This window comes from Dreissena polymorpha, chromosome 14, assembly GCF_020536995.1.
Source record: "Dreissena polymorpha isolate Duluth1 chromosome 14, UMN_Dpol_1.0, whole genome shotgun sequence".
NCBI lineage: Eukaryota > Metazoa > Mollusca > Bivalvia > Myida > Dreissenidae > Dreissena > Dreissena polymorpha.
In genome coordinates, this window is record NC_068368.1 from 15,709,232 (window position 1) to 15,722,384 (window position 13,153).

The 13,153-nt window shown below is 33.7% G+C and overlaps 1 protein-coding gene and 1 long non-coding RNA gene across 8 annotated transcripts in view; both read left to right on the top strand.

Annotated features, from left to right (window-relative positions):
- Nucleotides 1-13,153, top strand: part of LOC127857559 (uncharacterized) — a 62,157-nt gene that overhangs the window by 30,856 nt on the left and 18,148 nt on the right. The gene's annotated exons all lie outside the window — the stretch shown is intronic.
- LOC127857556 (uncharacterized) overlaps nucleotides 1-13,153 on the top strand; it is a 43,507-nt gene that overhangs the window by 12,206 nt on the left and 18,148 nt on the right. The window contains exon 5 of one of the 3 annotated variants that reach the window (XM_052393997.1): nucleotides 5,491-5,849. In XM_052393997.1, the coding sequence (XP_052249957.1) occupies nucleotides 5,491-5,738 (248 nt within the window). In that variant the 3' untranslated portion in view covers nucleotides 5,739-5,849. Of the gene's footprint in view, nucleotides 1-4,165; nucleotides 4,379-4,398; nucleotides 5,850-13,153 lie in introns of those variants that run through there. The other 2 variants (XM_052393998.1, XM_052393999.1) reach the window with 2 other exon arrangements.

Consider the following 13,153-nt stretch of genomic DNA (forward strand, 5'->3'; position numbering starts at 1 on the left):
AGTCCGAAAAAGATGCGGAATAATTTGGCTGAGATCTTTTTATAGCATGCCCTCTTACGACTTAACAAAGACAGGTATGAAAGTACAGATTGCATACACATCCAATAAATATATGTGCAGTATTGATATTAAACCTTTGTCAATTCCATTGTATTACACGGTAATAAGATACCTTGTTAGGTGTTATTATAACTAAAATGTCGGTGAGATTAAAGCGCAAACACTTCGTTTTATAAAGCATTTTTGTGATCGGATTAAGTATAGACACTATTTGATATCAAGACGAATCTGCAGGAAAGTTTTAATCCTATGGACATCTGTGACGTTATCTGTAATAATATAATTACAGAAAAATTAATTGAATATGTTCACTTTCGTTTTGTATTAAACGATTATTTACAATAACACATGAGTCGACATGTACTATGTACATTGACAAGCTGCAAAATCGAATTCTCGTCGACTGTAATTGTGTGTAATAAGTCTCAACAAACAACTTTGTTAACGCAACTCGTCTAATTGTAGTTTGACTTTATCGTCGAAACCCAGCGGTTTAATAATTCCGCTGTTAAAACACTGTATACAGCCATAGCGTATTTTAGTGATTTTGGGATCCCTTTTCAAGTTTCTTGTAATGCGTAAAGCATGAAGTAGCTGTTACCATGCATTAAAATAGTGTATGAGTGAAATGAAAACAGTATTATGAACTTGGCGTTTAGTACCTTTCTTACAAGTTGTTCTCTTCTAGTTACTGTAAGCCCGTGATACTACATATTTATTTTTTTTAAACAAGGAACGAAACTAATGAAATGTCTGTAATCCAATATATTTCCGTAAAACTATGCTATATATAAAGATGAGTTCGTATTTTATGTTTACTAGCTAATTTGATTGACACCTGACGAGTGGTTAGTAATTTACCTGTCAATTAAAGATAGTGTTTTGTTGTTGTTTTGTTGCTATTCTTCGCAAAAACAACTACAGGCAATTATTAGATAGATATGATGTGTTAAATGGAACTGGACGTTCCTAACCCACCCCTGCTGCTGCACAGGCAGTGTTTAAATGACTTTCTAAAAATGCAACATATTTATTCCACGTTAGGAAATGTAATTTGTAATTAGCTTAAAGTCCTTAATAGTTATTTACAAAAGAAGATATGGGTTATCATCAAATTGCTGACCACTATAAATAGTTTGATCAGTTTGGACGATACTTTACACGTTTACAAGAGCTCTAAGGTTCAAGTCACAAGGCCAAGGATGGTTTCACAAAGGTCTTCGAGATTTATAATATAATCTCTTACATATAGGACAGTGACATTATTAGTATTCAGGTTAAATGTCAGAAAACGGTGATTATCTGTATTTTACACAAATATATGAGTCACCAATATCTCCACCATATCTGCGAAAGTACCAAAATCGCTAGTTACAACAAGGTTAGGTGCATTCCAATTATAGACCCAAAGTCCAATTTACTGGCCAGTCAAGTAACCAATGATACTTTTACAGTTTTGCTGGCTTTGTCAAAGGGTGGACGGACTTTGGCAGAGACAGGTCTAGATCTTGAGTTTGAATACGCGTGAGTGGATGCTAAATTGTAGTTACGTCTACGTGTAAAATGGCACTTTCTTTTTCAGTAATTTAAAGAATGAACGAGTCGGATAGAAAATTGTTTCAAGCCATTTATCTTCGCTTTGTGGAAAGGGTTGATCCAAGTGAAATGTTGGGATATATAACATGTCTGCCAGAGCATACAAGGGTTAGTAGATGTGTCCGTACAGACAGACAAGAAATGTGATTGTTTTTCAAAATTGAATTCCTCAATATACAAAGAGAAATGAGTCGAAGTGGATGTTTGAATGTAGATATTTTATGAGAAAATAAGGTTTGGACATTAATAGACAATACAGGGGTTCTCTATCTAGTTAAAATGGTACAATCAGTACTTATTTTGTCATGCAATTATACACTTGAAATGTTTCATAATCAAATCTTAAATCCATTTGTCAATGTATCATTAGTATGTGTTGGTCTGGTAACCATGTAAGTTGATGTAACATTCAACTGAAGTTTGACGTTTGTCAAAAGAAAATACTGTGCATACGTATCACATAATTAACATATCTCTTTACATGTACACCATTTTTTAGGATATCTTACAGACTTGAACTTTATTTCAGTATTTGGGGTAATACCATTTATGCCCCAAACCCATCAGGGGTTATTGCTTTGCACCTGTCCATGGCTTGGTCGATATGTCAGAATATAGCTCAGTCCATTGACAAAATATTTTTGCAGAATATCTAGAGAACGCTTTGACCTACAATCATCAGGCATGTTAAGTTGTATTATGGTTACTTGGGAGGAAATAAAGACGACTATATATTTTAAGATCAACGGTCAATGTCACAGTGGTTTGTTACAGTACATTTGTTTCTGCTCAAAATTTTGAGAATGCTTTTACCTATGAACATGTAAATTGTAATAATGGTTGTGTTGGTGAAAGGGAAGATGCCAACAGGTTTTGAGGTTACCAGGTTGAAGATCAAGGTCACAGTAGTTTGTTTACAGGAAATTTGTTTTGGAACTTTTTTTTGAGAAGATTAGCAATAAGATTTTGCAAATGGGTAAACTAGTTGTATTTGAGGAAAAGAATATGCATTTTTATTTTCAGGTCATTATACAGAGAATTTTTAGGATCGGATAAATTAAAATCAAATATTGAAGGTCAAGGACACGATACAACTTTGCTGCAAGTAAAGTTAAACAATTCCCACAAACATCTATTGTTTAAGAACAGTCACACACTTTTTGACCTACTGAGAAATAATGGGTCATACACAATACTGTCATCTCTTATGTCATCGTTTCTATTGTTTGCTGTTCACAATTAATCTGTTCAATCAAAACGCATATCAACTTGTATAAAATCTTGTAAACCTAAGTGTATGTAACACGTTTAGTGAGATGTTATTGATTTGATGTCTGTGTTATTTCAAGTGGATGTCGCTTTATATTCAATGTGTATGCTTATGCTATCTTTTTTTAGCTGTTTTAAAGTATTTTTATTATTTTCAGGATATTATAAGAAATTCTCAAACTTGTCACAATGGATCCTGAAACTTAGCAGCTCAGAAACTGTTCGAAGCTCTCAAGTGTCGTCCAGATGGCTTACAAAATGCTGCGAGTGCCCTTCGTCAGTGTAAATGTGAAGATCTAGCTAATGAACTACAACAAGGTACAAAATATTATTCTTTAAATATAACATCATTCTATCAAAATATACTCGTTGGTATGCAATCCTCTGATCAAATGTATGTCTATATTTATTCAATTTTATTATTTTCTTATACTAATAAATATTTAAAGAATGCAAAAAATGTACGTGAAATACATATAAAGTTGTGAAGTGTAATACGTTTTTATGCTATCAATGAGTTCCCTTCAAAAAAAAATGTCCCTTAAGAAATTATTCACATATATAAAATAAAGAAAATTGTACATAGAAGGCCTCTCAACTCGTTAATTCTGATAATAGTCTGAAAGCCATATCATCTACCACACAATTTGTAATCAAACACGTGAGGAAATGGTTCAAATTTATCGCCAACTTTTATATAAATATGTTAAGTTACACTATATTCTTTATTTTTGGTATGTATATTTTTGTTTGAGTTTCCTTCGGTATTTTAGTATTCAAATATAGCTATTTATTCAAACACTTTCCAGTCTTAATAATATTTTTCAGCCTCGAGCTACGTTCGATTTTCCGTAGATGTTCCGTAACCTTCATTTTCATGATCGCCTGACTACACGCTGTCATATTCAATTAACAAAAATGTCTGAGACAACTTTTTTCCTATGTTTAAGGATCGTTGTTGATCAATAAATGATTATTTAATTTTAAAGTAGGAGTTTCAATCCATATCCATCTATCACAGAATTATAAACGGAATCGGATACACATTTTAATATATTTTCTTGACAACTAGGCAGATATTTTGACAGAGATCAACGGATGATGAATGAAAGCTGAACTATTTCTCCACGGTTACCCTAGAATGTTCGATTCCAACGCATACGAATGTTTCGCTCTTATATATAGACAGTTGAACGATGATATATATCACTGATTAATGTTAATCATGTTTATATTACAGCACCAGGGCAACACAATCGTGTCAATCCAGGATGGTCTCACAGAGCACAAGAGCAAATGGCAGCTAATTTACCGCCAGTGGGAGCAAATTATTCAAATGTCCTAGGCAATTACCATGCAATACAAATGGCCGATGCTTCAACAATTCAGCAGAACCAAGCCTCATATAGGCCAAACGAAACAGACAGGAATGAGGCTCCATATGGTAGCAATAGATACCTCAGCCTCAGCAAGGTCTCTATTCATTGCAACAGCAGCCTGTTTACCAGCATCAGTCGTTCAGGGTTGAGTATGATAGGAGTTCACCGTCAGCCCATTCCGCTCCTGCCATGTCGGAATTTCCAAACAACCTACAAGGTAATCAAGCTGCACAAAACGTTGGTGATAAAGAACCATCGATGGAATCTTTTAAGATGTATAGGTCACAGAGTACTGGCACCGTTATTGAAGAGAAAAACGATTTGAATAGAGCGATGTCTTTTACAGAACTTTTGAATACAGCGATATCTGATACAGACAATGAAGATTCCGATTCCGATTTTACAGAAAAGAAAAATATTGAACAAGAGGAGAATAATTCATCTCTACCAGAGTCTAATGCAAGTAAAATTATTAATAACCAGGAAAACGCTGAATTCAGGCAAACACTGACGAATAATGAAGTTGGCATAGAAAAACAAGAAAGTTTAAGAAATACCGAAGGAAGTTTCGAATATGTTCCAGGTAAACCACAAGCAACTGGTTTTGATTCCAGCGAGACTACGCTTAAACACTTTGACAACCCAAAAGGCAGTGTGACATTTATGGACAATAATCCAACTCGCGCTGGATTTGATTCAAGTGAGGTCACACGTAAATCGCCAATAACAGATGATGAACATAAAGATTCGTCCAATGTTGACAGTACGATTCAACTTTCGTTAAGATCGGAAGCAGTAAAAAACAAGTTCGAAACGGAAATCACCCAAGAACATGTTGAGAATATACGGGAATGTTTCTCGGATGTATATTCCCAAACTGCTTCACTATTACCTTCAGCTCCAGAAGTGTCAACAGAAAGTACTGCTAACGTTGAAGCAACGCAGCAACGAATCGACCACTCTCTGGAAGATGCGAGGATACCGGAAATGAGGATCCTTCGAGACGATGCTGAACTCAAAAGTATAATGAAGAAAGGAGGCAAGGCAAATGCCTTTGGGATTCCTAGTTATAGAAAGGATTGTAAAACCGAGGATTGGGCAAGTTTTACGTCAGATTCTGAAGAAAGTGGTAGCGCTGTGAATTCCGATGAGGAAATTATATCAGCGGATGGTATTCCTACCACAGGTTATACCGCGCGAGCTAAGATAAATGGCATGAATGAGTACTTTGAACAACTGAATGACCATCCTAAAGATTTGACCAAAGATCAGACCAAAAACAACAATGTCCAGAAAAGTATTACTGCTATGAGGCCAGAGGTTGCTGAAAATGTAAATGCGGACAATTTAACAGATGAACGATTGACGCCATGGCTCAGTTTTGGGTCTTCGCTTGCGAGTTTAATCTACAAGGGGTTGCACCCAGATGTTTGAAGACAGTTTGCCAGCTTTTACGCCGGTTTGATATAAGAGTTTGTATTAATTGCTAGTGTATTTATATTTAGTTGAACTTAAAGTGCAAAATATCTGCTCGTGGTGTGTAAGGTCCAGTAATATCGTCAAATCGAGCAATGTATATCCCATAAAATATTTTTATAACATAGTTAAACGAATAAAACCATTATTTGATTGATTGATTGATTGATTGATTGATTGATTGATTGATTGATTGATTGTTTGTTTGATTGATTGATTGATTGATTGATTGATTGATTGATTGATTGATTGATTGATTGATTGATTGATTGATTGATTGATTGATTGATTGATTGATTGATTGATTGATTGATTGATTGATTGATTGATGATACAGATAAATCGAAACATGCCGTTTATAAGAGCTCATATAATTTGTGAGTCTTGAGTTATAAATTTCATGAAATTTAAACATGAACACAAATTAGGTCATAATGTTGGTTTGTTGTCATAAAAAACAATTAAACTAAGCATTTATGTCGCGTTTGGATTTGTAACATTAGAATAGTTAGCCGGTGCTACAAGAGAGAATGTATTTATGATTATTAACATATATATATATATATATATATATATATATGTGATATTATTATGTTGTTAAGTTTATACCTATTAATTTTATCTGAAATGCATATAAAGCCTAAGGCTTATTTGAAACGCCCTCGAGTCCGTTTCCTGGGACAACCACCAATACTTGGTGTCTTTAGCACTTCTAGGAGGTTGTCAGAACGTTCCCACAGTGGGGATCGAATCAACGAACGTGTGACCTACCGGTAGACAGGCTGACACCATATCCAATACGCAATGTTGACCGCAATGCTTTTAAGTGATGCACTCCCTATTTACAACCATAAAATAATAGTGTGTGGAGGATATTTGCTGGTTTCGGTAAATTATCAATGTTCATTCAGACTTGATAAGAGCATTTGATATTTTCACATCTGACGCAGCCATGAGTCAAAATATTATATATTGTTTTACATAAGCACAAGTAAAAAAACATTCGATAATCTTACCCAACACATTTGTGTTTGCTTTTCCAATATTTATATTCATTTTTAAAGATTTAAAATGGATAATTTTTCTTGGATAATAATGTCATGACACCAAACAACGATTTCATTTCACAGTATATCAGAGTCAATTCTCGATATTTTTCATTGTTATTGGTAATAATAAGTGAATTATCGTTTTTATTACCCTAAAAATACAGAAAAGCATCAGATTAATATGTTGAATTAATTTTTATGCACCCGAAGGAGCGCATACTAGTATAGTGATCGGACCGTCTGTCCGTCTGTATTACCGTAAAACTTTGCGTTTAGGTTTTGAAAAATGCTCATAACTTCTATGTCGCTTCAGATAGCAACTTGATATTTGGCATGCATTTGTATCTAATGGAGCTGCACATTTTGAGTGGTGAAAGGTCAAAGTCATCCTTCAAGGTCAAAGGTCAAATATATGGCTTCAAAGTGGCGCAGAAGGAGGCATTGTGTTTCTGACAAACACATCTCTTGTTTATCTTTAGCATTCTATGTGTAATGTTCTGTTTTGTGTATAACTGTTATTTACAATATAATTAGTATTATTTTATTAGTATTTAATAGAGACCTAAGAAAAGTTATTTCGAATTCAAATAAAATATTTTGTATTTTAATTGAATGTATGATAAGAATGTATCATTCATCATTGTTATCACTGATTTTCCTCAAATATTTTGTATCAGAAATCAATACATTACAGTGAACATTTCAATCAGCATGCGTAAGCGTTATCAGTTTGTGTGTAACAACACGTTATGCGTGTGTATATAATGATTTTGTTTCTTTATTATAAGATCTGACACGTGTTGTCATTTCATCCAATATTTTATTTAACGAGTTCAGAAATTGTGTTTCTGCGGAAGCTTAAAAGACGTATTTCCTGGACGAGTTTAATAAATTATGCTTCGTAATAACAACCAATGTCAGATATCAAATAATTACAGAAAATTGACATTTATGTTAACGTCATGAAATTCAGTTTTACAAAAAAGCCAACAAAATGCTCCAAAAAGCTTCACAACCCATTTTTAAGAAAAATATTCGTAATGGTAAAATTACTTTGAAAACAAGGTGTAACATGTGATACAATTAAAATAGTTCGTACATTATATTGTAAGCCAACGGTCTGATTAATATTTCTGTATGATTCTTTCTATTTTGTGGATGTGAGTTTTCTATGACGTATGCAATGTTGTTGATTTTTACAAATTTGTTGTGATTGAAACCAAACAAGGACAATGACATGTTGTCATTAAGATGTTGTATATCATAATTCAGTATGATGCAACTCGGTTGTGATTATTCGATTTTTCATGGATTGTGATAGTTTCAGTATTATATTTGTCATTGAAGTTGGTTTTCAATTCAGTATGTTTTATATAGCCAGTCTATTATACACCCTTTTAGTATGTGGTTGAAATATCTTGAACACTTTATAATATGTTTGTTTGTTGTGTTTATATTTGTTTTTGAAATCGCTGTGTTGTATCCCCTTTTTCATTTAGAAACACGCTATTTATAGCTTCAAATTGTAAATTAATATGTTGTTTTTTGCATAACGGTACATCATTGAGGTTGTAAGGACTTTGTATTTGTGTTTATTATTTTCGCTTTATGTCTAATGGCCAATACATGAGTCAAAGGAGACCAATATGTGTTGTTGTTTTTGTTATAATGGAATGAAAAATAAAATATTTTTCAAAGAAAACATTATTCACAACATACCAATAAAACCATCGAGCATTCATTAGAAGAATACGTGGTCAAAACCAAACCACCTTTGTAACAAAACAATAATAACAAGTAAATAACATTTGTTTGAATAACTCAATAGTAAGATCTGTGGTAGGACAGTTTTTCCAGGCTAGGCGGGGTTACTTAAACCTAACATGTGTTTACCCATTAATCATCATTTATTCTTATTACCTTTGTCAAGAGCTATAACATATTGAAAAAGGAATATATTAATATGATATACGTTGAAATTCCGAGCGTGTACTATAATAAACGATTGTAATGGTATTTATTACTTAAATGATAGACATTTAAAATGTGATATTGCAATAAGTACAGAGGGTCTTCTAATTGAATATTATTTTGTCTATTATACAAGCCATTTTTAGATTCATGAAAATAAAGCACAAAATATGTCATGTTTGACTAGTGTAAAATAATTGCTCATGTTTTCTATATCTTGAGAAAACAGAGCTAAATGCATGTGCGTAAAGTGTCGTCCAGGTAAAGCCTGTGCAGGCCACACAGGCTAATCGGGGACGACTATTTCAGCTTTTATGGAATGTTTGGGTTAAAGGAAGTCTCTTGTTAACAAAAATCAAGTTACTGCGAAATTTCTCGTCCGTGGTTGGCCCTTGGATCGTGGACTAATCTGAGTTAAATCCCGTTTTCCCAGAGCGATGCTTATAAGGCAAGGTTAAGTATTTAGTAATTGGAATGCGGAACCAGTTTGATCTTCAAATAAAGATTGGTTTCTTACAATATTGTTATAATCTGATATCGGTAATTCGAGTTTTCTAAATATTTAATGATTTATTTGATAAGTTGATTACCGGTACCTTTCGGTTCAATAGTATATCCGACGCTTGCTTGAAGTTAATAGTTTGTTAAATAAAATGAAATTAGGTGGTTTTCACATTTATATTCACTGAGAAGTGTGCTTACATTTCCATGTTAAATAAACTACGTTTCAGATTTAGTTTTTCGAAAATCAAGAGCTTTTTTTGGAAACATCAACAAATAAATACAAGTTTTGAAGTTGGGTTTTTCTTCACGGCAAAAAGGTTGTGGTTTCAACTAACATCTACAAAAATAAACAATAATAAGGTTGACCGAACCTTTTCTCGTTTACTTACTTTATTTATACTCAAGATATTTCTCTAATAAATAATTAAGATACTGTCAAATCTCTTTGCAAAATATATTTCGTTTTATACGTAAAAGTACAATATGCAACTATAATTAACCATATAAAAAACTATCGAAAAATCATCCATGAATACCAAACAAAATGTTTCGAGTCGGCAAAAAATACTTTATATTATAGACGAAGACGAAACGGCAAACACGCATCATCAAAGGACTGAAGATCTTGAATGTCGATTAAAATACTAAGCAGACGAAACAATATACTAGCATTATCGAAGACCGCAGATTCTTGATTGTTCGGACAAATCGTGAGTAAAACTCACATCATCTAACGACCGCGGTTCCTAAAATATTCCAATAAATCATGAATGAAACTCGCATCATCGAAGGACCTTAAATCCTTGAAAATCTGAAAAATAACGAGTAAAATTCGCGTCATCTAAGGACCACATATAATTAAAATATCGACAATTTATCAGGAAGACGAAACAGTAAAATTCGCGTCATCATAAGACCTCGGATCCTTAAAAACCATACAAGTCATTAGCAGAAATCGAGCCATGTAAGGACAATAGCTCCTTGAATATTCTAACACGTCGATGTAAAAATTGAGTCATCTACGGACTGCAGATCCATAAATATTGCAAGAAATCATGAGTAAAACTCGCGTCATTTAAGGACGGCGGATAGTTACATATGCCAACAAATCATGAGTACAACTCGCGTCAGCTAAGGACCGCAGATCCTTAAATATTCAAAAAATCATAGGTATAACTCGCGTCAGCTAAATACCGCAGATCCGTAAATATGGCAACAAATACGTATAAAGTAAACCTCGCATCAACTCCGCAACAATGGTCCTTCATTTCGAAGATAAAACAGTGATAATGATGGTATTTAAGGACACGCTCTGTTACGTTAATCACGTGAACATGTATTTTCCGTCATTTACATGTCATAGGCAAGAAAATGATGGTTATTTAATGCATGCACCAAATGTCATTGAATTAAAACGGCTCAGCAAATGTACTTTAATCGGTTTCCATGTTGTTGTTTGTTTGTTGTTGATTTTGATGTTGCTATTTTCAAGTAAAACACGTTTTAGTCACAATTTCACGAAATTCCTGGTGATATATATTCAACCAAATGTATAAACTCAAACATTAGGAAAACCGTTTCAGGTTACTAAGTTCGTCCTATAAAGCCATATATACATTTGTACTTCCTCGTTCGCTTTCAAAGTCCGAAAAGATACGGAATAATTTGGCTGAGATCTTTTTTTAGCATACCCTTTTACGACTTGACATAGACAGGTAAGAAAGTACAGATTACATACACATCCGATAAATATATGTGCAGTATTGATATTTAAATTTTGTCCATCCTATTACTGTATTACACGATAATACGATACCTTTTTAGGTGCTAATATAACTAAAATGTCGGTGAGAATTAAAGCGCAAACACTACTTTCTATAAAAAAAATGATCGGATAAAGAATGAACACTATTTGATAACAAGACGAATTTGCAGGAAAGTTTCAATCCTATGGGCATCTGTGAAATTATCTGTAATAATATAATTACAGAAAAAATAATTGAATTTGTTCACTTTCGTTTTGTAAGGATTATTTACAGTTACACATGAGTCGACATGTACATTTGCAAGCTGCAAAATCGAATCCTCGTCGACGGTAATTGTGTGTAATAAGTGTTAACAAACAACTTTGTTAACGCAACTCGTCTTATTGTAGTTTGACTTGATCTTCGAAACCCAGCGGTATATATAATAATTTTAAGAAGTCCGCTGTTAAAACACTGTATAAAGTAAAAGCGTATTTTAGTGATTGCGGGATCCCCTTTTAAAGTATTTTTGTAGTGCGTAGAGCTTGAAGTAGCTGTTATCATGCATTAAATCAAAGCGCTGAAAGCACTGTAGGTATTCGCTGTTGTAAAATGTCGTCCTTGATTAGCTTGTGCGCATTGCACAGGCTAATCAGTATGTACAGGCTAATCTTATTTGACATGCATTAAGCACCGTTTTCCCTGAAAGCAACCAATATGTACATATTTCAATGATAAACACCAGACTGGCAAATCTCGTTTTACAAGCTGTTAAACACTATTAGTCATATAAACCCTCTGCAGTGTACCAATACACAGCGGTTCATCACATTCACATTTATGTTGAGGCACGAACCACAACTCTGCTAGGAGAATGGCATTTGTCGTCTGCTGCAACAGGCAGTGGTTGTCTTTCCATACCGTACCTAAGGCTTCTAAGCACATACTGATTTGCAAAATATGGTCTGTAACATAAGTGTGAGCTAACGCTCACACTAAAAGTGTATGAGTGAAATGAAAACAGGTATTATGAACTTAGCGTTCAGTACCTTACTAACTATTTGTTCTCTTCTAGTTACTGTTTGCCCATGATACTTCACATTATTAATAAAACCAAGGTACGAAAGTTATGAAATGTCTTTAATCCAATATATGTCCATAAAACCATGCTATATATAAAGATGAGTTCGTGTTTTATAATGACTAGCTAATTTGATTGACACATGAGGAGTGGTTAATACTTTACCTGTCAATTGAAAATAGTGTTTTGTTGTTGCTTTGATGTTATTCATTACAAAATCAACTACTAAAAATTATCAGATAAAACTGATGTGTTAAATGGTACTGAATGTTACTAACCCACTCCTGCTGCTGCACAGGGACTGTTTAAATGACTTTCTACGAAAATGAAACATATATATTCTACCTTAGAAGATGTAATTTATAATTAGCTTAAAGACCTAAATAGTTATTTACAATAGTAGATACTAGTATTAGTAATCATCAAATTGCTGACCACGATTAATAATTTGATCCGTTTAGACGATAAATAACCCGTTAACAAGAGCTCTAAGGTTCAATTCACAAGGCCAAGGCTGGTTTCACAAAGGTCTTCGAGATTTGTAATATATTGTCTGACATTGGATAGTGGCATTATTAGTATTCAGGTTAAATGTCACAAAACGGTGATTATCGGTATTTTACACAAATGTCCTCAATTTCTCCACCATCTTTGCGAAAGTCCCAAAACCGCTAGTTACAACAAGGTTTGGAGCATTCTCATTACAGACCCAAAGTCCAATTAACTGGCCAGTCAAGTACCCAATGATACTTAACATAACACATTTTACAGGCCATCAGAGCCAGTATTCTGGAAAGTATCCCTAGACCTTATGCAGTTTTGATGACTTTGTAGGGTGGACCGACTTTCGCAGAGACAGGTCTTGATCTTGAGTTTGTACACTCGTGAGTGGATGCTAAATTGTAGTTACATCTACGTGTAAAATGGCACTCTCTTTTTCAGAATTAAAAGAATGAACGAGTCGGACAGAAAATTGTTTGAAGCCATTTACTTCGCTTTGTGGAGAGGGTTGATCCAAGTGAA